The sequence below is a fragment of the Thermobia domestica genome, chromosome 1, assembly GCF_964235325.1.
Source record: "Thermobia domestica chromosome 1, izTheDome1.hap1.1, whole genome shotgun sequence".
Classification (NCBI taxonomy): Eukaryota; Metazoa; Arthropoda; class Insecta; order Zygentoma; family Lepismatidae; genus Thermobia; species Thermobia domestica.
The window spans coordinates 138,395,094-138,421,811 of record NC_137454.1 but is presented as its reverse complement, the minus strand read 5'-3'; the positions used below and the strand labels follow the sequence as shown (position 1 = coordinate 138,421,811).

At 36.8% G+C, this 26,718-nt stretch overlaps 2 protein-coding genes across 4 annotated transcripts in view; one reads left to right on the top strand and one right to left on the bottom strand.

The window, feature by feature from the left end:
* The window catches only part of LOC145689537 (ectonucleoside triphosphate diphosphohydrolase 1-like), a 367,616-nt gene that overhangs the window by 131,002 nt on the left and 209,896 nt on the right, over positions 1-26,718 (top strand). The gene's annotated exons all lie outside the window — the stretch shown is intronic.
* The window catches only part of LOC145689526 (phenoloxidase-activating factor 2-like), a 63,411-nt gene continuing 50,618 nt past the window's right edge, over positions 13,926-26,718 (bottom strand). The window contains exons 5-6 of the mRNA XM_081763703.1: positions 20,378-20,541; positions 13,926-14,375 (exon numbers count right to left, since the gene is read on the bottom strand). Of these exons, the coding sequence (XP_081619829.1) occupies positions 14,169-14,375; positions 20,378-20,541 (371 nt within the window). The 3' untranslated portion in view covers positions 13,926-14,168. The remainder of the gene's footprint in view (positions 14,376-20,377; positions 20,542-26,718) is intronic.

Sequence of the window (26,718 nt, the reverse complement as noted above, 5' to 3'; positions counted from 1 at the left end):
TTTGGTTTGAAAGACCTGAGTTCGATTCCTGAAAAAACATTTCTTAGGATTTTTTCTTAAACTTGGTTTAAATTTCTAGTTCGAAAATTTTAAAAGTTTAGTTCGATAAAAAGTTTGATTTGAAAATTTTTTAGATGTGATTTACATCTTTAGTTCGAAACTTTTGGTTTTAAAAAATGTTTTACTTCGACAAAATTTTGTTTCAATTTTTTTTAGTTCGAAATTTTTTTGGGTTCGAAAATTTTTTGTTTAAAACTTTTTTGTTTCAAAATTTTTTAGTTCGAAATTTTTTTTTTGGGTTCGAAAATTTTTTGTTTGAAACTTTTTTGTTTCAAAATTTTTAGTTCGAAAATTTTTTGTTTGAAAATTTTTGTTTAAAATTTTTTTAGTTCGAAAAAATTTTTAGTTTAAAATTTCTTGCACTCTGCGGAACCGTTTCGAAAAGAATCGGAGCAGTTTAGGTAAGAAAAATCTGGCAACACTGTTTCCATAATTGAAGCGCTTACTGAGCGTTTAAAAAATCGCTTAAACTCATAACAATGTGTTATAAGAAATCTACAAGCGACAACCCTCTTTCACCATTGTTACTTCCAGAGACATAGGCTACTAATTCAAGGACAGGATCTCCATCAAGGTAAGAAAGCTGGTAATCATCTTATCTGCCAAAGAGAACGATAATATTTAATGTAAACTTCAGTACAATATCATGATACCAAAAAAGGGTTATTTAAGGAGGAGGTTGAACCCTTCATGGGAACTTTACACATAACCATAAAAAGGGAACTAAATTCTAAGATCCCGGTCTAGGATGGATCGCCGTCATATCGCTCTGTATTTCCCTCATGAACTGGGGGGGCTAAGATCATGTGACTTCTATCCACCAATCAAAATTGAGGTACCAAAACACGCATCTTACACATAAACAAATAAGTAAGGGGTTTTCCCATGTAACCTGTTCACTGTGTGGCGGGTCTAAAATCATGTGACCTCTATCAACCAATCAGAATCGAGATACCAAAGTATACATCAGAAAGGACACCCTAATTTCAAAAATCCTAGGACCTAAAATCACGTGATCTCTATCATCCAATCAGAATCAAGGTACCAAAGCACTTATCTTACCCGTAAAAGGAAACGAATTAGTGATGGATTTCCCCGCAAGGGTAAAACATGACGTCATACCATGTGACCTGTTCACCGTGTGGCGGGTCTAAGATCATGTAACCTCTGTCGACCAATCAGAATCGAGGTACCAAAGCACTCATCAAAGAGGATACCCAAATTTCAAAACACAGGGTCTAAGATCATGTGACCGCTATCAACCAATCAAATTCAAGGTACCAAACCACTCATCTTACCCATAAAAGGGAACGAATTTTAAAAATCCCAGGGCCTAAGATCACGTGACCTCTATCAGCCAATCATAAACACTCATCTTACCCGTAAAAGGGAACGAATTTCAAATATCGCAGGGTCTAAAATCACGTGACAGCTATCAACCAATCAGAATCACACATCTTACCCGTAAAAGGGAACAAATTTCAAAAATCCTAGTCATAAAAGAGAATGAGGGATTTCCCCGCAGGGTGACTCATGACGTCATACCACGTGACCTGAAAATTTGAATTTCCCGCGTGGGCGGGGCCTAACGTCACGTGACCTCTCTCAGCCAATCAGAATCGAGAAAATTTTTGCTGACTCGGCTCAATATACGCCGGTCCCTACTACTGTATTCTTCTTTCCTTCATATATAAATGTCGAAGGTCTTTACTCTTAAATGGAATCTGACCAAAGCAAGAAACGATATTTTAGTGACCTGTGTTGCTGTTTCGACGCTGACTAACACTTATGTGTCCAGCGTGTGTTTGAGTGCTTGAGTCCAGTGATAATTTCAGAGGTGGTCCGGAAATATTTCTCCCCGAGCTACGAAATTTCTTGGGACATTTCTTCGATCGGGCTCTCCCCGAGCATGTCAGTTATACTACTTTCACCCCCTACCGTGTATTCCAAATCCTCCTTCTGTGGCAGACCTTCTGAAGTCATCACTAGGCTCAGATTTTTAGTGCTCCATCAAATAATAATATTTGGTGGTGGTGGGTTGCTGAAACAATGTTATCAAGTTAGGATCTCCCAAAGTCATGTGCTAATTCGAAATTTATGCTCACCACATTTCACCCAATCAAGAATTATCCAAAGAGGAAATAACTTCTAACGGTCGTATCATCAATTTCGACATTTATCCTGATTACTTGGAGATGATGATGCACTACGCCAAAAATATCCTGCATTGGTAAATCAGAAGCACTCTCTGGTGACTGCAGAACTGCTGGAATGAGATCTTAATGAAGTAAAGAAACGTCAAACTGAAAATAAGTAATTAAAAAAAAATCTAGGTAGGGAAGTTTAAAAATTTAGGGCCTGGTTGTTTCACTCATATTGCATGAATACTACATGAAACTTCTTTTCCTGAATGTACAGTACTAGATCGAACAAATATAAGTAATATAATTTTCTGAACTAAATGTTCGTTGGCTACCTTACTATGCAAACTGACACTATGATTTATACTTACCCTGCGGAAAGATGAGTATATACAAATTGGAGATAGTAATTTTTCGAAATTTTACTGAGTTCTCGTGTCAGTTATGTCTTTTAGATGAGGACGTGAATTTCAGTTATGTCTTTTAGATGAGGACGTGAAGATTGGGTCATATATGAAATGAAATCCAGCACTAGAACCATAAAAGACAAACGTACGAACTAATGGACAATTGGTGGATTCTTGGTTTTTAAAATTAAGCATATATGTGTGTTGATAACTTAGCGTTAGTGAATTTTTTAATGTGTAGTAATGATTTCATGAAAACTATTCTTGTTGTAATAAAAGTTCATCTAGTTTTGTTGTAACATCATAGACTAATTTGTGTTTTCACATATTAATAAACATATAAATTCTCTATTAAATAAATAACAATCGAATTGATTATATGCAGTGAAAAACTTGTCATTTGCGATCCTCGTATCATAAGACTAATGCAAACAGTCTTGCAAAATAGACAGCGGAACTTGAGATCTTCAATCAGACCATTTGCTTTTCTCTGGTAAAAGAAGATGCTTATACTTTTTATGAATATGTTGCAACAGCAGGTTCCTTCCGATATAGCCTTAGACCCTACTTCTCATTTTTAATGCACGTGTGTTATCAGTTTTAGTAGAATGTAGAGTAATAGATACAATATTGTAAAAGAACGGCTAGATAAACAGTAATTAAAAAAAATAAACGTTATGAAAAGATGTCGTTACTAGACACGGTTGCATAGCTTTGAGAACACTGAAGTAGATCAACTTCACAGTTGTGGGACAAATCGATCAGCTTGAAATTATCTTTGATCAAGGACATAAACATAAGTTAAAGTTCAAATTTGAACGTCCGCCATTTTAGTTTTGTAGAATCAATAATATTACGATAACTTAAATGCAAATTAACAGCGAGGGAATAATTGGTGGAATTATATAGGGCTATTGCGGAGAAGCGAGAGAACACTTAAGAAAACAGACATGGATTTATCTACACCAGGTAGTTATCTTAATTACCGGTATTTTATTACAAAATGGCTTTTCCATTCCAAAGTATATGACATATACTTTACTATACTCTGGAGTTGACTGTGAATTGTTATGAGATAAAGCATAATATACTGTATGTAAAGTTAGGATTGTCATATAGCGCTAGAGATAGAGAGGAAGGACTTTCGTTAGTTTTCCCGCTGCTGTAAAGCAGGAGCGGATCCGGGAGGGCCGATCGGGGCGATCGCCCCCCCAGGAGAGGAAACTCTTATTTTATATATAAATAAATCCCATCCCAGAGTTTGGAGCTCTTAAAAGTAGCTCTAAGTAGCAGTATTACAACCCAGCGCCCCCCCAGAAGTCAATCCTGGATCCGCCCCTGCTGTAAACATGTGGTGTGCCCACTAAAATGTGCGTTATGTTGTATATTTGGCGGCTGACTATGGGTCAGGATAGATGTATTTTACATGTTCCGCAACAAGAATACGTCTATGATTAACTTTGTTTTTTTAACCAAGTAAAATCCGTTAGTAACATTGCATGGAAGAGAAACTGGCGAAGGAATTACAGGTGTCATCAAAATAATGGAAATAAAATGAAACGCGTGAGACTACCTGCCATCTGCAAAATCGCTTTGATTGGTTGTGGAATTGAGGGATATAAATCACGAATGATTTCCATATAAATATTCACCATTCCTCATGCGTACCAGCACGTAGTTCTGGCAGCTAGGACGGAGGAGGATATATGTTCCGGATTCTGAGCTCCAGTATCCGCCGCAGATGACTAACCACAGATTGAGGTCTGGAAATTCGTCTGGCCAGAGGATGTGTTATAATTCATCCCGATGTTCATGAGATAACATCTCAATATATCCGACAGTGTGAATCGGCGCATTGTGATAATCGAAGAGTGTCATTGGCTGGAAACGTTTATAACGCATATATTTATATAACTCAAGGCTACTGATATATCAAAATCCATTTTACACACTGCATCAAGATATTACCTTTTATTGTAGTACCTAACAAGTTAAACATTTACACTCTTTACAAATCGTACATATAGATTTCACGAGATGGATCCTTTATTATGCATTATTTATTTTCTCGGTGCTATGACAACTAACTCACATCGTCGAATCACTATTATAACAAAATATAATCGCATAACAACAGAAAAAGAAATTACATTTATATCTCTTTTCATATTCTTCTTCCTTTCTTAAACAGCTTGTGCATAATTTAAAAGTACATTTTTTTTTGCCCACAAATACAAATAAAGATATAATAAAAATGTTGAAATACAAGTATCGTTGTACGTTTGGGCCATAGGATACACATAACTTTTAATATTTCCACATAATCACTGGCAGTAATAGATTTTTTGAGAAGACCCATGCAATATGAGGAAATTGTGGCTCCACAAAGTGTCTGCTTTAACAATAGGAAAGAGAAATTTCAGAGCACAAGCATCTTAGGACGTCCGCCCTACATAAACAGTCTTTTGTTGGAAATAAGAAAAAAATGTTCATAGGTCATATTATGCGTTTCTAGAGTACGTTTGTTTTATCTTGGCACTTCCCGCCAGTGCACTTGTTGGCCTTTAAAGTATTTTCTGCTAGCACTTACGTGAACGTTTTGGTCCAATAGACTTCTTATCGGTTTTGTCGTGTAGGCAGTGGCGTATTTGGGGGGGGGGGCTTCCGGGCTTAAGCCTCCCCCCGAAATCTTACTTACTATAGTAAAGGATATGAAATATCTTGCACAATTTTCAGATTTTCATGCAAAGCCCCCCCCCGAAACTTAGCAAAGCCCTCCCCGAAACAAAATCGTAAATACGCCACTGCGTGTAGGTGACGTTAGTTGTCAGCGAGCCCATCAAAGAAGGTCATTGCTGTTTAGCGGGTAGTTGAAGTGCTTAGTTTCCACACGTCAATAAGTGTGTTACAGTGATTTGTAAGTTGTTTGGCGTTTTGCTGTTTCTTAGCGTATTGTAACTCTCAACGTAACCGCGGCGTGGCAACAACGATTGTAGACGGATCCACCTTTTTAGGAAGCGTGCCAAATAAAAACAAACGTACTCTAATCATTTTGCATATTTTTGATACCGTTGTCTTTAAGCTAAAGCGTTGTTGGAGGTGATCAGCAATTTGAAATTATAAGGCTACCTGCGGATGTTCGTCGGTACCTACAACACACGTCGAACTGTAATTGTTGCAATATGCTTTCCAGGTGTTAATTAAGTTTCGCAGTGCTTTTTCTGTACGTTCTGTGGTAACAGTCCTCTGCAAAACTCGCAGGATCCCTGTCACTGTGGTTTTACTTTCTCTCAGTTCAGTAATAGTTCTTAACCGATAATGTTTTGCTGTGAGCTCTGTAGACCGTCATCACCTTGGATATTGTTCCTGGTACTGGTGGACACGTTTAACATATTGATCACCTTACACTTGCACCAACAGCACACTCACAATTTGGCCTTCCGGTGGGGACAGTCAATCGAAAAAATTTAACAGCTTTTTCAGGCCAGCCATCTTGAATAAGGTTTTTCCTGAGTTTTCTTCATTCGAATGACGGGATTTGACCTAACATACAGATCCCAGGCCGCATTCTTCCTCCTTTTCCAGATAATGTTCTCGCCGAAGGACGTCATTTCACATAGCTTTGTGAGGGCTTAAGACCATAATGCCAGTAATACCCAGAAATGTGCATAAATAAAATTAAATAAACATTTTGACCTCTTTGAAACACAGAGAAGTGACTGATTTTGCATCCGTACCGTCTGCGTGGTGAAATACACACATCTGTTCTACTGCGCCCTATGTAGTATAGTAGACGATCACCTAACAGTACTTACAGCGATCAGACAATACACAGGCATCCTCAGTGGTGGTACTTCACAAATCTTATGTATTGCAAACTATAGGTGTTGTCAGCATTTTGATAATCGTATATATAGGTATTTACCCAGTTTCTACTGTTCGTAACCCTGCGTGGCTGAGCTAGGCAAACTGACTAGTACCTGCCATCTTGTATTATTATATTATTATTTGGAACTAACAAAATTGAGACGCTTTAAAAAAGGAAAGAATAGTGAACTCCAATAGATAAATGTGGAGACATAGTAAAATAATTCCGAGGAGCCCGTCAGCGTCATATATTTGTTATATGGAAATACAAACTATGGACTTTAAAAAAATGTTTGTAAATTTAACTCGTAATGTAGTTTTCTTTAGAAAGAAAAATCCAAATAGAGCTTTGTTTTGTGTGTTGGATAGAAAACGAAAATGAATACATGAACGCCATATTTTTACGGAGAATTACAGATGTTTGCGCTATCTGACGTCAGCTTTCCTTTTCCTCGAGGAGCTCACGTATTATGTAATTAGTTGGGAAGATACATCTATCGTGGCCTTGTTCCATTGTCTTTGACGTCACTTCGTCATCAGTTACTCGGCATGAAAATAACGCTTCTAGAGGCCAGACCATTTAGAGTTAAAGTACATTTTGAGTGTTACTTTACCTTTGCTGTTAGTGTTAGAGTTTCCACGTCATTGGAAAGTTACGTTTTTCAAAGTAAATCGAGATAATATACACCATAAGATCCCGGTTTCATAATGATTCTTGAAATGAAGTTACTAGTTTAACATCCATGTTCTGTATCGAGGCTAAGGGAGACTGTGGTAATGAGAATGAATGGAATGATGGAATGAAGAAATTGGAAGGAAACAATACCGAGAAAATTTACACACACAGTGGTCACCCACAAAGTTCATTTGGCGCGAGGTGGGATCGAACTAGGGACGCCGTGCACCATAGCTGAGCTCTCAACCACTGAGCTACCCAGAGCAGATTCTTGTTTAAAATATAAAAAGTATATGTAATTGGTTCAATCATGACTATGACCATTAGGAAAGACCGATTAGGAATATGTAACATTAATCCTAAGTACCCTTTCATACACAAGCAACTGAGTTGTACCACCGAGTTGTGCCAGTAGTATGAACAGAAATATAAACCAAGCAACTAAAAGCATGCACCCACGTATTTTTTTCTGTATTGGGACAGGGTTGCCTGGACACAAGAAATATATAGCACCTAGGTACTAGTAGGCTATATTAGACGCAGCAGTTCCAATTCAAACCATAGTAGGGGACGGCACGATGGCTCAGTGTTAGAGCGCTTACCTGTGGTGCATGGGGTCCCTGGTTCGATCCCCGACCAAGTAAGTTTGTAATGGACAACATTGTGTCCGTGGGTTTTCTCGGGTACTCCGTTTTCTCACACATTCTCATTCTACCCATTCTTGTGGGCCGTTAAACTGAAACATTTCATTTTTCAAACCACAGTGCCTAACACCGGGAATCAAACCCGGCCTTCTGCATAGGCAGCGAAGTTCTAACCATTTAGCCACGAGGAATGCCATCGATGTATGGTTTTGTCAACAATATATTTTCCTCCTCCTTTTCTTAGTGGTTGAATACTACTACTACTACTACTATTACTATTACTACTACTACTACTACTATTACTATTACTACTACTACTACTACTACTACTACTAATAATAATAATAATAATAATAATAATAAACATTTGTCCGAGATTCATTTGAAAGAACGCGATCGAATTCCCTTTGTTTTTTGTGTTCTGTTACAGTAGAAGGTGTTTAGGGTCTAACACTTATAAATGTTGACAATAATAATAAAAAACAGTAATAAAAAACCATGTATTTTTATTGGATGATGATTTTTTTTAACTTGTGTCGTCACGTCTTGGTCAAATAATTTTATTACCCCTCTTTTTTTAGTACTTTTCCTTAAAAGTGTGATATTATGATATTTTCGCTGCTTACAAGAATAGGAGAGAGAAAGGAAATATGCATGTGGTATGATTTCATAATGGCCTGGAGAACAGGTTTTAAGAGGAAGATTGAAAGAAAAGAGTAAAGTAACTGGGTAACTAGTTCACCGAAATTCAGTGATCAGAAATGCATTAAAAAGATATTAATTTTAAATTAAAAACTATCAAAATTTTAAAATTGTTTTCATCACACACATTCGTGTAGAACATAGGCTAATTTAAAGAATTATTGTATAATGCTTGTTGTTGTTTTGTAAGAGTAGGGATCTAATTTCCTTTATATAGAGAAAGATCATGAGAGAGAGAGGCAAAGTAGGGAGAAAAAATAAGAAAATTTGAAAATTAAACGCCCAAAATATGAAGAACGTGAAATTTTAATGGTGTAAATTTTTAAGGATGAAGTATATATGTAAAAATCACTTAACGTTTATATATCACATATTATTCATTGACCTTTTTAAAACATGTTACGCGTAGGTTTACGCCATTCATTTCAATAATGAAAGCTTTGCAAAAATAATTTCCAAGCGCCAAAGGAATGAAAACATCGGAAAATACCTGGTTAATCAAAAACTATAATGACAAAAGTGTGTGGTCCTCGTCTTCAACCACACTGCCATTGCTCATCCAACGATTAGATTCCGTGGAAAAAGAAGTTTCAAGTTTATCATGTGAAGAATGCACCGTCCGATTATACCCTGGCCGGCGAACGATGATTTCTGACGGCTCAGCTCGCGAGGACGACTGAGGAGTTCGATGTTGCCATGTGCTTCTCGCACAGGGGGAAAAATGTCTACTTCCTTGATGAGGGCGGGAGGGGGTGAGTGAAAGATTGGCAATGTGTGGTGGTTACCATGGAGACGCGACAAGTTCTGGGCCTAAGGTTTGTTGACGTGCTGTCTTCCCGCTCACTCGCCGTGGCCTTGTGCAAAGCTGTCAGAAATCATCGTTCACCGGCCAGGGTATAGCAGGGAAGGTCTTTCATTCCAAGAAATGCTCCAAATACCGGAAGAGATGGTAGTCAGAGGGAGAGAACGTCAGCAGAATACGGTGGATGAGAGTTTCATACTGAAATTCATCGAGAGTCTACAACGTTCTTTAGACGACATTTGCGTATGTCCTGTCAGTGCAAGATGATACCATGTCTTTTCGCAATTTATGGATGTTTACAGGCAGTGTTACTGTGCATTTCATTATATTCAGCACTGTATCCATCCGCAGTGATGTTTTCGTTTTGACGGAGAAAGGCATGATGAATTAACCCGAATATAAATCATGCTATGATTAACATCGTCTAGGGGTTTTGGAAACTGGGCTGCCTGTTTACGAGAGTCATAGCATGTCCATTTTTCATCAAAAGTGGCAATCGGATGTACGAAACTTTCCCGGTTATTCCTTCCACTCAGAGAACTCACACCTCCACTCCCACAAATTCAATTTTTTCACCTCACCGATTCCACGGAGCCGCCGAACGACAGTGGCATGGTGCATGTCTAAGTTATCTGCAGTGGCATGAACACTTTTCTGAGGGTCCAGTTCCACGATGTTCGTGAGAAACTCATCCAAACAAAATGTTGGTCGATGCCTATAGATCTCATTTTGCAGCGCTCCAACTGGAACGAAATTTGGCAAGCAGCGAATGGTAATTTCGTTCGCCATTTCTGTCCCAAGTTCATTGTTAATGTTTTGCTGTGCAGAATGTTCATCCCCGCCCAGAATCGATCAGTTTCAAGTCGTAAAGAAAAATCACTCACAATTCCTTGTTCTCTATAGTGTACTTTCATACGACCCTGTTCAATAACTCGCTGAACGTGTACATAGTTTGTGACGTTAGAGTCATGACTTTAGTCCACAGTTTGGGATGTTCTTCGTAAGTGTTTGAAATTCAAGGCTTACAATCTGCAACGTGTGCAGGCAGCCAATGAAGATAAAAAAAAACTTTGCACTGTCTCCAGTGTAGTAGACATATTGAGATTCCTGAAAAATGATGATCGTTGTAAGGTAGGTAAAATAAATTTGATATGTTACCTTGCTTTTGGTGTATAAAGGATTATATCACATCAGGGCACGCGAGAATATTTTTTCAAAAGGTTACATTATTTTTTCGCATACCCTGTATTGTAGAATCATGCTAAAGTCTTCTTCTTGTTTTCTTCTTCTTCTTCTTCTTCTTCTTCTTCTTCTTCTTCTTATTATTATTATTATTATTATTATTATTATTATTATTATTATTATTATTATTATTATTATTAAATGAAATTTAAAAATGACTATGAATATTGGTCAACTTTTTGGGGACTTCAAACTCTCTCGGAAAGAAGGAAATTTATTGATAAATTCTTTATTCAAATGGTATCAGATAACAGTACCGAATATTGCTTTTAAAAAATATAGGAATAAGAGTGCCGATTTTTAGTGTAAGGAATCGATCGACATTGAATTCACTAAATTCAAACCGTGAAATACTGAGAGGGGTGACAATGTCTTACAACAATTTAAGATGAACATATGTTAAAAGAAATAACAAAACAGTTCTCACAAAAATTGAGCTGTTTGAACTTTATGACAAGGGATCTAACTGCCAATCTTGATTTTATTGTTATTATGTATGTTCAGTGTATATTTACTGTATAATCTTTTATCCAAAGATCCAATCTTTTATGTTGAAATATGGCAATAAAGTGACCAAAATCTTTTGCATTTGATGATGCAACTATCAACTATCTTTTAATGATAGTTAAACGAAACTTTAATTTGCATATTTCTGTAAATGGTATATTATGAAATTGAATGTTATTTTTTTTTTTAAATTTTAATCTTGTTTTACAAATCAGCTTGAACTTTGTAATTTGAATATATTAACCTTCTGACATCTAAGTCAGCAACTCGAACATTCATTCTATACTATAAATTTTCTAGTTTGTTTAAAACGATTATATAATGTTTTGAACATAGTACTGTATTTTGCCTATGAACTGTTCACAACACTGAAATAAAGTTATTATTATTATAGCTTAACGTACCAAGATTGTTTCGAGACTAAAAAGACAGTGATGATGATAATGAATAGAATGGTAGAATGAAGAAAGTGGAAGGAAACGGGAGAATCCCGAGAAAACACGTGCTCTCGATATTTGTCCATATTATTATTATATATTTACAAAATTATACTTTTTATAAAAAATGTACTGTTGTATGAAATTCGACTAAAGAACATCCGATCATACCATTAGTACAAAGGGTCCATGCATGGATAAATTTCTGCGCTTTTTATATTAATGTGAGAAGGCTGAATCCAGTGAAACTATTTTTAAACTTGTCCGTCCATGGAGTCACTAGAAAAATTATATCAAAATTGGAATCTTTGAGGTACTACCGCTTATGCTAATAGTAAAAATATCCAGGCTTCGATATATTCTAATTGCACTTTTTATACTAATTTTTTATACTTTTTATATGATTAAATACTAATACGATATTATGTATATGATTTCGTATCAATGTATATTAAGTAAGACTATGTATATGATTTGTAGTAAAAAATAATTGGCCATCAAGTTATGAATATTCAGATATTTCACTTATAGAGTGTTCAACGATTTTTTTTCTTTATGATCAATAGACCGAAGATGTATATCCTAGCTAACTTCGAAATCATTTTTCACGTGATCCCGAGATGGTCAAGTTTTAAAATACTTTAATTGAATTCCTCAAATTAGTATAAAAAGTGCAATTAAAAACATCTAAGAATGGCCACTTTTGAATTGTCGTAAGCGACAGTTTAATTAAATATCCAGAATTGTATGTCAGTTTTCGCGTGACCCCATGGATGGATAAGTTTTAAAAAAGTTCCATTGGATTGAACATCCTCAAATTAGTATAAAAATCGTAATTATAAACGCATCAAAGCTTGTGCACTTTTAGTATTGGCATATCCGGTACCTTAAAGATTTGAGGTCCTTTTTTCTTGTGGTCCCATATACGAATATGTTTCAAAATAGTTTCACTTGATTCCGCATCCTCAAATTAGTAGAATATAAAAAGCTCAATTAGAAATTTATCTAAGCGTGGGTATTTTTTATTAGTGGCATGATCCGATGTTCTTTTCATGGAATATACTTGAGGAATGGGAAGGGGTGTTCATTATGTCATGTTTGACTAATTTCAATGCAAGCAGTACGGATTGTGGAAAAGACTCAAAGAGCATGTAGATCGTAAATGTATCAAAATCGAATAATTTTTACGAAAGCTGTTGTAGAGCATATAACCTAAATCGCGGGGAGAGCTTAATTATAATAGCTTCATTCTCGATTGGCTTCAAACCCACACACCCAGTGCGAAGCCACAGAAAACGTTGGTGAAGGGGCGAAGTGGCGTAACATGAAAACGCGATTTTGAGTTACGATCACCATCCATCCATACTTAACTTATCAACTATCCACAAACATAATTCAAACATAATTCTTTATATTAACGGAGGTATAAACTTTCTGCAAATGACGTAGAGTTTGAAATGTATAGCACGATATAACGTTGAGCGAGACATTGGCCCCCACCATAATCGAATATTTTTAAAGGTAGTTATGTTTTTTTATTTGGGTAATGATGGTTGGGAAAATGCATTCCTTTAGTCTTAATTGATTTTAACTCCAGCATGGGGATCATTCAAAAGCTTCACTATTACTTATTTAAAAAAGCACGACCTTACTTAAAAATCAAACATATTTTTCACGAAAATAATAATCATTGGACATATGTTTCTTCTTCTTCTTCTTATTATTATTATTATTGCAGTCGGAGGGTAAAATTCATATTTTCAGTCTTGACAGACTTTAATCTCAAGCAGTATGAATGATTGAGAAGCCTCAAATATGCGTCATATTGCATCAAAATTGGAATAATTTTGGCAAAACGATGTGCTTTCGTACTATTTAAATAAGGAAATATCGAAGTTTAGGGAAACTTATCCCTATTTGTCTATTTACCTTTGAGTAACTTTAATCACAACCAATTGGGATTATTAAGATACTCGAAGGAAAATACACATTATGTTTTATCAAAATTAAATATTTTTTTACATGGTTTATTTGAAAATTATTTTGTATCCTATGTTTAAACTTGGAAGGTGAGAAAAATTCTACTCCCTTTCCTCCATTATTCGTAATGGATTCCAACCCCTATTTCGGAAAGTTGAACATACATACAAAGTCATATATCAAGTTTAATTAAAAGCGGATAAATTTTATAAGAGCTGTCGTGGAACTGACAGACAGACACATCACACATACACACACATGAATGCCGGTTGGATGGAATGGTAGAAGCTCACCCCACACTACTCTTTCCGTGGCTGTAAAAGTAAATTTTCCCTCACTGTAAATACGAAACATAACTCAGGTGGTATTCATTTAAGGTAACGACGCTTAATTTGTCATTCCTTCTATAGTTGAGAATTCTATGGACAGGGTAAAACAACAAATGAGTTGGAAGTTGTGAGTAAACTAAGTATAATGCTTTAATTGAAATGTTAATTGTCATATAAAAACATCGGTGATTATCAGGTTCCTCTTTACTATATTTTTCCTGCTAACAAATACTATATATGTATTTTCAGACACATGACAAGAAATTACATTAGAACAGACAATGTACGCTACTTGTTTCTAGCAATGTCATTCCAGTATTGTTTCCACATGAAGGAGGAAGTACAGAGAATCTAAGTGAATGAACAAGTAAACCTCATTCTTGATAATCGGTGTAGGAATCAGTGTCAAAACCATTATTTTTCATCTGCTGATCTATCCAATCTCTGAAGAGAGGAACATTTACATATACTCCAGGTATCCCTTCTTCTCCACATCCTATTCCCCATGCAACGATACCAGCCTGTACGTAGCGATTAGGATCATCCTTCAGAGGGCATACTAAAGGACTGCCGCCATCACCCTGAAATATGAATAGATATTTTATAGTGGTTTAACTATTTGATGATCGATATTTATTTCCAGGACTTTGCTATTCACTGCTGTTAATACAATAAGTTATAGAGTTTTATATTTGCAGTAGTTACGTAAGAAAGATTTGTACATGGCATATACAGAAACTCTACAGTGGTGATGTAGTCGCTCCCTGGGAGGCTAAAACAACATTTCTGTAAATTACCACTTTTCTCTGCTACTATTTGTATTGATCGTTTGAAATGAGAAGAGAATGCGTTTATCCAAATAAGTTCGAGGTATTACCAAAATTACTTACCAGTTTGCTATAGTTCAAAACGACTAAAAATTAATAAATACCTGAGAATTAACTTTTGAATTTACGGTATAAATGCACAAAATTGGGAGCTTTTGGTTTAATATTTTTTGGGGAGTTTGGCTGTGAAAAGAACCTAATTTTGACAATCCTCAAATAAGGGATTTAACTGTAGTGGAGCAAAGTACCATGATATTTTTTTTAACTGCGTGTTGTGAAAGATAATTGAGGAACGTTTGTGTGGACAGTGTCCTTGCTTCTATTTCTTCTTCGAAGTGAGTGTGCGAATTTACTGGTAGATATTAACTGAAGGTTTATACCACCATCGCCAAAAGCATCTCTTCATCTTCAAATACCTTAGTTGAAACCCTGGTCACCGAGGATAGATAGTGAACTGTTGTGTATATCAGCAGTCGTGTAGGATTCCCTCATGGCATCATCGAAATAATTTTAACACGCCACTTGCAGTCGAAGATCACTATTTGTTGGCATCCGGGTGAGATAGTGAAATGTAGTTTTTCCGCGTGATAATTGCCAGTAGTCTTTTCTGTAAGGATCCATGCAACTCATTTGCAATTGTTCTAATGTGTTATCACAGTGAATAACACGTTTTTTTTTTTTTTTTTTCAATTCAGTCCAGAAACAAAAAGGCAATCCAAAGATAAGAAACTCTCCTTATCGCCTCCAGCTAGATAGAGTCGCCAGGACCTTTCGGAGGTTTATTTGTTGAATACGCGACAAAACGTACTAGCGACAAAACGTACCACTTACCCTGAGGGCTGCTTGTGAAGGGTTTTCTAAAAAGAATTTGAATAATCACAAGCGACAAAACGTACCACTTGCCTGGAGGGCTACTTGCGAAGAGTCTTCCAATCAGCCATCAAATAATGTCAGGCGACAAAACGTACCACTTGATAGGACGGTATATAAGTATATATATATCGGCCAAAATAAGGTTAAAAGTTGAACAGATTGGTGCTAAGAAAAGTACCGATGCAAGACCAAGACTAAGACTAAGACCATGCCTGCAAGATTCTCGCAACACCAAGACCATACCTGCAAGATTCTCGCCAGACCAAAACCAGCAAGAATCTTGCGTATGCAATATTTGAATATTTGCTGATTTCCATCACATCTTATCCAGGCTTTGGACCAGAGACGGATAGGCATTATTAGAGGGGCGCTTTCTCCCACAAGGGCCACCAGCATCTCAATGTCACAAATCAATTGCACAGTTTTCTTTCTACAGTAAGTCAATAGTATTAACAATTGACAATTAAAACCTGATATTCTTTCATCAGTATATTATTCTGAATTGTTCAAAATATTATATGAAGTTCAAGGAGAACGTATACTATATTACAAAATTAGCAGATGTTTTAGTGTACTAGTTTTTGATGCTACTGTATCTATCACTTTTGCATTCGAAATATTTTTTAATAATTTTCAATAGACATCAACAAAATGTTTTCAAATGTTCCTGAGACATGGTACTCGTTAGCCTATTTTTAATGCATTTCAGTTTATTTCAATTTTGAAAAATTTCTTTCACATGTTACCTGAGTTACAGGCAAAGTCAATAAAAATTTGTATGCTGGAAACCTGGATAAGTATTACTGCACAAATTACAATTCTGCAAAATTAAAAAGCAGCACATTGGACAATTTTGCAACACGTTTTGCATTCGCTTTCCTTGTAAACAAATGTATTTTCTCCTAATTCTGAATCACTTGCACCATCAGCACAGTCATTTTTCCTCGGTTGTGCTCGTCATCAAGACTGACTTTCAAGGATATCCACGTCCTTCAAAAGTCCAAGAGAATACATTTATAGTATCCTTGGAAACTTCTTAACTGAAGTTTTTCAGAAAATATGTAAGTTTATCGAAAGGCACGTCTGGAAGTTCTCTAACTTGGTTGAAGTGGCTAGGGTCCAAATAATCCATAAAGTACATTGCTTCTTGAATCTTGAAGAAATACTCAAAACTACCATGTCCAATATTGTGTTGAATGCTTCGATGCAGTACCTGGTCATTGGATAGAAGCAGCTTCATATTCATATTCACAGGAAAAATCTTTGTCCATCTCTGAAGGCGAATTGTCGACAGGTCAATAGAAAAAAAAGAAATCACGTTCTAAGTCTTCAAATTTGTTATTGTCCCATTCTTCAAAGCTTAATGCTGCATTCTTAACGGATTCAAAATCATCTCTCTACTCTTTCAGTTGGAACAGAGTAGTCTGCACCATCCGATAGGACTACACTATGCACCCTCTATTTGGAGATAGTTTGACAGAGAGGTCGTCACTTGAAATATCTTAAGGAACATTTCTGCTGTCCGGGTTTTGAACTTGAGAAGATCTTTTATATATCCTTTCGCTTTACACCTAGCTTTTGGTTTGATATTTTCTGTAGAAGCAATTTTCTTAATTGTTATGGTCAACTCTATATGCAAAGCACTTTTTTGGTTCGAAAAATGACCGAACTTTTTCTGAAAAACAGTTTGTTTTCTACCATCTTGTTTCCGCAATAACTGTAAGACGCCTTTGTTAACATTTGATCTTCCAAATGTACATTCGCTGATAAGACTCACGCATAAATATCGCACAGTCATTCAGCAGAACAATGACACAGAATCAATGCAATTTTTTGTCAGATCACATATGACACGATTGAGTATATGAGCGTAACACCACACGTGTAACTGAGTTTCTTAGTAGTTAAGCGGTTAGCGTATGCGCCTTTGTCGTGGGAGACCTGGGTTTGATTCCCAGCGGGAGCTCATGTGCTTCGGATTTCCTGTAAATCAGTATGTCCCGTCTCATATAGCCTCGCTGATAAAAGGGCCGTTAAACTCAAAATCAACTGAATCACACGTGTAACTGATCATAGGTGAATCGAAAAAATTCCGAATATTGTCCTTGCATGTTACTTGAACCATCGGTTGAATTTCAAATACACTTCTTAATATCAAGGTTCAACTTCTGCAGAATTTCCACCAGTAAACCGCCTGTGGTAGATATGCATTTTACAGTGACAACAATATTTTGTTTAACAATAATTTTAACAACATATTGTAAAACAACAGAGCATTGGCCTGAAACTACTATATATTGAGTAGTGTCTAATAGAACAGAAAATATTGAAGCTTGAGAGACTTCTTTCGAAATATCTTCTCTGATAAGTGTGCTGATAGCATTCAAAACATAATTCACCGTGTTTAGTAAAAGTTATGCGACCACTATCCTGCTTACTTCCTCGTATATGACTCTTCTCGGTGACCTTATCTAAATTACTTTTAAGGGGAAGATCAAATTTGCTTAAGAAAGGAATAATATCCAAAAAGTTTCCATGATCTATAGCTGTGTCCTTCAGTTTATAGGCTGCTACATTTCCTCTGTAAATGAGCCCTCTTTTACCAATGAGTTTCTGCACTTTGACAACTCGATACATTACCTGTCTGTTCTTCTCAACCTTATACTGCCGTTGTTTTACCTGTTCATGAGGAAGTAGTTTCTTAACATGAAGTAGTACGTTTTGTCCGAAATGTTTTAATTAGTCCATGACAGGTAGTAATTTATGTAAGTGGTACGTTTTGTCGTGGAATAAATATCAGAAACGCTTTAATTAATCCATGATAGGTTGTCATTTATGACAGGTCGTCAAAAGTGGTACGCTTTGTCGCGAAAATTCAAGTGGTACGTTTTGTCGCTGGTACGTTTTGTCGGGACACCTTATTTGTTGTGTCTTTCGAAGCAAAAGGGACTAGTTCTGGTTAAGGCAGCATTTATCCTATATAAGAGATATAAGTGGCCACTTAGTAGTACATTATTCGGCATTGTTTGGTAGTACTATTGGTCGGCAAACCGCTTACCTTTTTTCTTTTCTTCCCCCCCCCCCCCCCCACAAAGATTAGCCACAGCTGTTGAAACCATCTTGTTGAGTGACGAGACCATATTCCATGTTGGCGATTTTGTCAATCGCAGGGCTCATTAGCGAGTCACTTTTTTTTTAAAACCAAAAGTTACTTTTTTTCAAATTGGTCACTAAAAGTTACTTTTTTGGGAGGTAAAGTGACTTTTTCATGTGATTTATGTTTTACTTTGGCAGTTTTCTAAGAAAAATATTATAAAAATAAATGTAAAAGGGCAGAAACTTGTAACTCTTCTGCAAACTTCGGTACCTGCTACCAAATCAGCTTTATTCTCACTTCAACCTTCATTCTTTCTAAAGCACAGTGGATGGTTGGTGGATGCTTAAGCTCTCAAGGTGGGGTTGAGAACCCTTCTGTGTCTTATTCTTTCTTCTATCATAATAGTCTTTTAGTCTTCTCTCGTAATAGTTAACGCTCCGCTCAACGTTGTGTGTGTGTGTTTGTGTGGTTCATCATGTTCGTCTTGGGTTGTGCTTCTTGTATGTTCTTCTTAAGAGTAGGTGATGAATTTGAATATTTCATGGCTTTGAGAACTCTCAATGCTAAGTTAAATATAATGTCTGGGATGAAGAAATTCGAAAATAGGCCAGAACTGGTTCCATTTACTCAGAAGCTTCTTACATCTGCTAAGTCTGCTTACCGTAACTACAAAGCATACTTAGAAATCCTAAGAAAGGAGGCAGCTCAAAAAGAAGAAGTAAAGAAGAAAAGATGAAACAAAACAACAAACAGAGAGGTGATGGAGAAATTGACAAAGGAAAAGAGGGGCATGATAAGATTTTGGTCACTTTTTCGCGTGCTTTTGGTCACTTTTCAACTATTTACAAGAAACCAGACCACTATGACCCCTGTAATCGACATAACTGCCATTTTTAAGCATCACGTGATAATGGTTCCTCACTTGACTGTTTTGAGGATGGAAGCTTGTCCCAAATTATCGTATGGTGCGAAATGATGCGACACGACTTGTTGGCTCTATCTTCTGCCTGATACCATGAATACCGACTGCTGCCTTCAGATGCTTGAAGGTTATGAGTGGCCTAACAGTATCAAAATGGAAAAATATTGATCTCATTTTCATGCAAGATGGTGCACAACTCCTCACTTTGCAGTAATTGTTCGCGTGTGTTTAGATCAGAAACCTGGACGTTGGCTTGAATGGCATGGACCTCACGAATGGTCAGCAAGCTGTCCTGATCTCACTACGAGTGATTTTTTTCCTTGTGGAACTACATTAAGGAGGAGGTATACAAGTTCAAACCTTTCACAGCGGAGAAATTGGAAGCACAAATTCAAGAGGTTATTGCCAACATCCATTTCAAGAGGTTATTGCCAACATCCCAACTGGCTTCCTTCAGAAGAGTATCAATATTCTGGCCGTATGAGAAAGCTGATTAACAACACAGGTGCCAATTTTGAGATTTAACATTTTATTTTCTTATGTAACGAAGAACATGCAATGCTTTACTAGTCAATAAGAATCAATATTACAGAATTTATAACAGTTTTTTAATATCTAGTTGTTTCTCATCCACGCTGTACACCATTTTATATAATATCCTTGTCAATCCTATTTTGGAAAGTTCTTAACATTAATCTTTGTGCATAAATATATACGGCAGATATACAAATAACATTGAAGTTGTTATATTTTTGAATGAATAAAGTTTCAGTGCCTGTTTTATTCGGTGATTCAGGTAATCATTTGCCTGACATTCTTCCACTTTTTCTTATTTTATAAGTATTAAAAAATATGTCAAAATACCTTGCATGTGTCCTTTTCGGGTTCACCTCCAGCGCAGATGAAACTCCTGTGTAGCTTAAAATACTTTCCTAATCGTGTTCTCCTCAGGGCACTTTGACATGAGTCATGGTTAACAATTGGTAAATCCACCTGTTTTAGAATCACTTGATACTGACCTTCTTTCTCTGAAAGAATTAGAACACCGCGATCAGATATCGTTGTTATCATTGAAAAGGAAAGTTGTTCTATTTTTACAAAGAGAATATTCTAAATTTTCCCAGTTAATTAAGAATACCGTATTTACGCGTGTATGCCGCGCACCCCAATTTCTGGAACGTTAAAATTAAAAAAAAAACAAAAAAAAAAAAACGTGTAAGCAGCGCACATCAATTTAACAGCAGCACGTAAAACCACACAAATCACAGTCTTTCGTGTATGGTACCGTATATCGGTACTCACCAACGTAACACGGGGTACTTGAATGTTAATAGTACCTGCTTCACAGAATAACAAATCCGACTGGGCTTCAAATACCACTAGTGCCATAAATTTACAAAAGGATGCCCGAGCGCCAAAAGTGGCCATAGTAAGACTTTCCAAGTACGCTGCAAGCTAGTCAATTGTCATCAGCTGCAATAGCCATCCATTGATCCTTATAAGGATCTTATAAAATAGAGGATCTGCCCTTACTACAAAATCTTGAAGCCATACGTCACAGTTTCGCCACCCCCTACTCTGCCCACTCCGCCCAATAGGATCGCAATGTTTTGAGCCAACAATCATGGCGGAAACGAAAGTAGGCAATCAGACGATGACAGAAACGAGAGTAGCCAATCAGACGTGCCGATGCTCGGTTGTTTTTTTGGCTTCATCGATTTAATAGGTGGAAGATACATATGGGCAGATCCTCTATTTATTTTAGATCCTTGGATCCTTATTGGAAACTAGTGCATGGTGGAAGACTTGTCCAATAGATGGTAGTACATGTACGGTATTTTTGTGATCGGCCGATCATGTAGATGTAAGAGGAAAGATGAGCTGTAACTTGTCATTTTATATTAAAACTTTTCTACTCTTGTAAAATTACTCACAATATTCCAGTATTAGGTTAATAAAATTTCCCCGTGATTTGAAGTGCTTGGTGGCTCAGTCAATTCTACATTTCCTCGTGTATGCCGCGCACCCTGTTTTTTGACTTCGTTTTTGTACAGAAAAGGTGCGCGGCATACACGGATAAATACGGTATTTCACTAAAGGCTATCATTTACATAATGCCTTGTGGGGTAAGAACTCAAAACTCTCAGTATTATTTTTGTTTTCATTGATAAGACTAAAGATGATGAAGACGGTGACAACATGCTAGTTACACACAGATACATGTTGATAGTAATTGTTCTGTAATTCTATTCAGTTACATTGTAAACATTGGCGCAGTTGTGGTAAGTACAGAGATTGTTCAGTCTACATTTGGCTAATTTCGACTTACCTAAAAATTTAGAAGAATCCATGGCGCCAGGTCCGTAAGTGCTCGATGTTTTCTTTTGGTTCCTAACAATAGCCCGACAGCGTAATTTCCACTGTAATAGGCTTTTCTGAAGAACTGGGAGGGGAATCTTGTCCCATTCCTTTGCACAGCTTTCCAAAGTCCTTCCACAGTTCTCACACGCCGTTGTCCCAAAGCCCGCTTCAGCAATCCAAATCCACAATAGTCCATAGGACTTGCATCTGGAGATTTAACAGGTACCTCATTGAAAGGTATCACCTGTATACCACTTGCCTCCTCCATCTCCCTGTAGAATGCAAGGGACGATCGTGAGGTATGTGATGAGGCCTTGTCCATGTGAATGCGCACCAGATTGGCGTCATTTCCGTACATTATTGGAATCTCATGCTCGTAGATCGGCCGCATGATCTGCTCCTGAAAATACTGCGAATTTATTTTGCAGTTCTTCGCCACCCTAGGAATCTTCAGTTTACCTCGGTAACAGTAGCCAGTAACGACCATGAACCCTTTTGGGAAGGATTCTTTACAGACACGGACCCACCTTCTGAAGCGCTTGGCGCATTTCTCTCGGTACATGATGGCTCTCGGTTTGCCGCAGTCGGAAAGGTAAATCCATGCTTCATCGAGCTGTTTTGCCAGATGCCGTTCGTACAGCTTCCGGGCGTTACACTTTCGTTCCTTTTGGTGGGCATCCGTGAGAAGATGGCCGCGAGCTTTCATGACTTTTTCCAGCTTAAGTTGGTGTAACATCCGGCTCACAGTCCTCAAAGACACTTCAAGACGATTAGCCATACACCTTTGTGTTGGCGGATTTTCTTGCATTGCCATTTTGCGAAGTTTCCTCTGCATGGTGGAGGTGGCCTTGGTGCATTCCCGCTTCCTAGGCAACTTCGTTGGTTATCCAAATGGTGGAGCTTCGTTGCCGTTGTACTTTTTAATAACATTTTTTATTCCACTTAAACTGATGTTGCAATCATTTTTCTTGCACTATTTTCTAATGACAAACACTAAAGTGGGCGTCATAAAGAGCCGCAACATAGCCTTTCCAAAACCGGCTTAGTTTGGGCGGCATTTTGGTCACAGAGCGGAAACCCACACACTTGGAAACAAATTTAACACAACACTCACAACAATGGTCCTGTTTTGTGCGTTATTGTCGTCTGCGCGGAAAAACAACTCCGTTCCTAGGAAGCCACTGCACAAGACTGCAGAACGCCACGAGCCAGGTCGGATTAGTCCATTCGGAACGGGAGGGGGAAGGAACGAAATCGGCCAAACGTAGGCTGAACAACCTCTGTACTTTGTAAAAATTTTAATTACTTGCTAGGTGCTGAGCAAATAACCAAGTAGTTAGCTAATCATTAAGAGAAACCGAAAACATCTTCTGAATCTTGTTTCCGGCGTAAGAGATCATAATATTTGCAATGTTGCGTTGTTTCTAATTGCGACATTGCAGAACTGAAAGGGCTATGTTAACAGTTTTATAGAGTAACTCATGAAATATTATTAAATGCAACCCTGACAAACATTTTAGTCTGTGTGTCACGCTAATAGATGTCGCTAACTGTGCTATCGTTTGCGTGTATAACGAAGTCATCGAATAATTTAAATGGGCTATGGGATGAAGTTTGAGGTGGGTTTTGGGCAGATTCAATAAATAAAACATTTATAGCTTTTAATTAATCACGATTTTAACTTATAGGCCTAGTGTATAGCGAGCCAAAGCTCGAGAGTAACAATTAGTATGAATTGGATACGTTCGGTAGTTTCCTTTTCTTGTGTAAATTATGGTAAACTCTGGTCCAAAAGTCTGGAAGTTCTTTCCTCCTCGTAATGTTTGCTGCTGCCTGCTGGTCATCTTCAAATTTCTATAGTTCAAACATTGTGAAAAAATAAATAAATAAATAAATAAAAGAAAGAAAGAAAAAGAAGTGGGACCTTACAATTTTCTCAACAGTTAAACATACAGTTAATACACATGTAACGCCATTGTATGTTTATTAATAAAATGCTATTAGTACAGTATTACTGAACTTTATTTACTTCTCAACCAGTTCTTCCTCGTACAAACACCGTGTGTGTGTGTGTGTTTTCTTGGGGTTCTCCAGTTTCCTCCCTTTTTCTTCATTCCACTGTCTCATTCATTATCATCACGGGCATCGTTAAAGAGGGGAATGAGTGGAACGTGTCGCACCCAATGTCTAAGCTTGCCAACTGGCTGGTATTTTACCGATAGATTCGGTGATATTGCTGCTAGTCCCATTAAGGCAAGCCTCTATTATAAGGGTGCCGGTTCATTTCATTTTACAATCAGCAGTCCTAGTCGTATCCCGTATTTAAATCAATGTTTCTTCGATGCTTTTTTTTGTAAATTACAATATTAAAACTTGAAACAGACATAGAAGTTTACCATAAAGGTTTCATTGTGCGTATGTATTGGTGTATTTTGATATAGCAGCTAATTTATTAGATTCTTGTTACGTTTTTCTTTGTAATACTTCATTATACGTATATGAGGCTCGGTCGTTTTTATAGAATATTGTTTCTTCCCCCCTCATATTCTAATCCAATATTTTTAATGTCTTTTTCGTATTTTAAGCAGGGGAAATATCTCTCAGCCCCCCCCGGGTTCGATCATGTGACTTGTATGCGTATGAATGACAGTTTTGTTTGCACTATATGAGTTATGATAAATGATTCATTTCTTCTGTCAAATTAAACCAAAGTAAACCATAGTGTACAATTATAATGCATGTAAAGTTTAGCAATTCTCCGTTATATTTGAAAGCGAACAACGGCACCGTCTCTCTTAGCTTGGGTGGATAATTGTGAGACGTAAAACTAGGTACAGTAAAGCATCGATTATCCAAGCTTATGTGGACCTGACTAACCTTCCATAACCAACAACTCGGATAATTCAGTTGTTCTGCACAATAAGGGCAGTACTGTAAAGGAGTGAGGTACAGAGGTACATTATAATAACTAAATAAGTAGGCCTATACTAATTGCGGTTTAATACGTTTATCCAGTCTAGTGTAAGTTGAAAAGTAAAAGAATAAAACAGATTAATGGTTTATAAGGGAAATAAATTAGAGAAAGAAAGAATTATTAGGTTTTCCGAATACTTGTACCGTAAACTTGGGTTACTTGGAAATTTGCTTTTTTCATACTACCCCTTGTTATTTATTGCAATTAATTTTTCTTCTCCTTGTGATATTTTTAGAACTTAGTTCATATTACCTTTTCCTACAGTCATAAAAAAAAATTACTGAGACTGAAGCCTCCCAGTAGCCAAAATGTGCTGTTTCCAAGTAGCCCCGCTTTTGGGGCTACTTGCAAAATATATATGCCTTTGCATAGTAGTAAGAGCTGTGTGAAAGATGGGACTATTTATAAAGAACCACTTGTAAGATCATACGTTCCAGAAAAGATTGATATGCAACATGCCTATGTTTCTTTCTTAGTAATCTATTCCCAGGCTGTTTGAAGTAAAAAAGAGACTTTTTTCTTTTTTTTTGCACAACCATTTAGTTAAACACAAAAAATGTTGAACTAATCTAAACTAACTACAGTGGTATCTTGGTAAGCTTGTCTTCCTGAAAAACTTTTATAAACGGTAATTTTTCAAACAATGCCAGGGAAATTTTGGCAAATGCCAATATACGCATAAGCTCTTGAGACAACTTTAAGATACTTAAACACTTACGAACTTTATGTATGAATCAAATCAGTAATTGTATTACAATGGTTTACAAAATTCCCTGGTACCATTTTTACAAATTTACATTTACGTTAACCAGTGGCGTATTTACGATTTTGTTTCGGGGGGGCTTTGCTAACTTTCGGGAGGGGGATTTGCCTGGAAATGTGAAAATTCTGGAAGATATTTCATTTACTTTACTAAGTAAGATTTCGGGGGGGCTTAAGCCCGGAAACCACCCCCCTAAATACGCCACTGACGTTAACCCTTTGCAAAAATATCATATGGTACTGTTATAATTATAATAATGTAACACAGAACGATAAGGACAAAGTTCACATATTGAAATTCTTTGCTGCAAAGTTATAGGGAAAAACAACTTGTTCTCTGCGGTTGTAGGTAGGTTCAGGCAAAACTTCAGTAATGTCATCGTTGTCTATCCCCTGATCAATATAATCATTTTTAGTAGAAAAACGAAAGGAAATTAAAAACAAAAATGGCCACAGATAGTCCCAGAAAGGAAGTGGAAATGTAAAACTAATTCGTCTCATTAGGAAACTTCTGAAAGCAATGATATTTAGCACAACCAGGCAAAAATCGCTTTTCATTACGGAAACATATGGACAATTTACAGAAAATTCAAAAAGTACAAAGTACCAATTGCTGTGAGAATTCTTAGACCAGTCTATAAATAAGACGGCACTTATGACCATCCATATTGTTTCTTTTAGGTGCCTACTTTTCATTGGTCTGGACGAAAACGACGTATCTGTCATAGTTCTTTCATTATTATACCATATAGCACAAAAAAATGTCAGTTTTCCAAATAGCCCCAGATTTTCCAAGTAACCCCAGTTTACGGTACAACAACGAGTAGCGGCTCGATAACGATGCGAATTACAGCTTTATGCTATCGATCCCGAGGTCGGGAGCAAAAATATTGTCTTTCTCTTGAACTTTTTACCATTACTTTTGTTAATTACCGGTAATATAAATCGCCGCGTCGTCTTGGCTAGTGCTTGTACACTATAATGTGCACCATTTTTTTTTTTTTTTTTTTTTTTTTACATACAATCTCAGTCGCCTGGGCTCTACTTATTCAATTTTTCTTTTCTTTCTTTTTTTCTATCGTTTAACGTGGAATCCAAAACACAGATA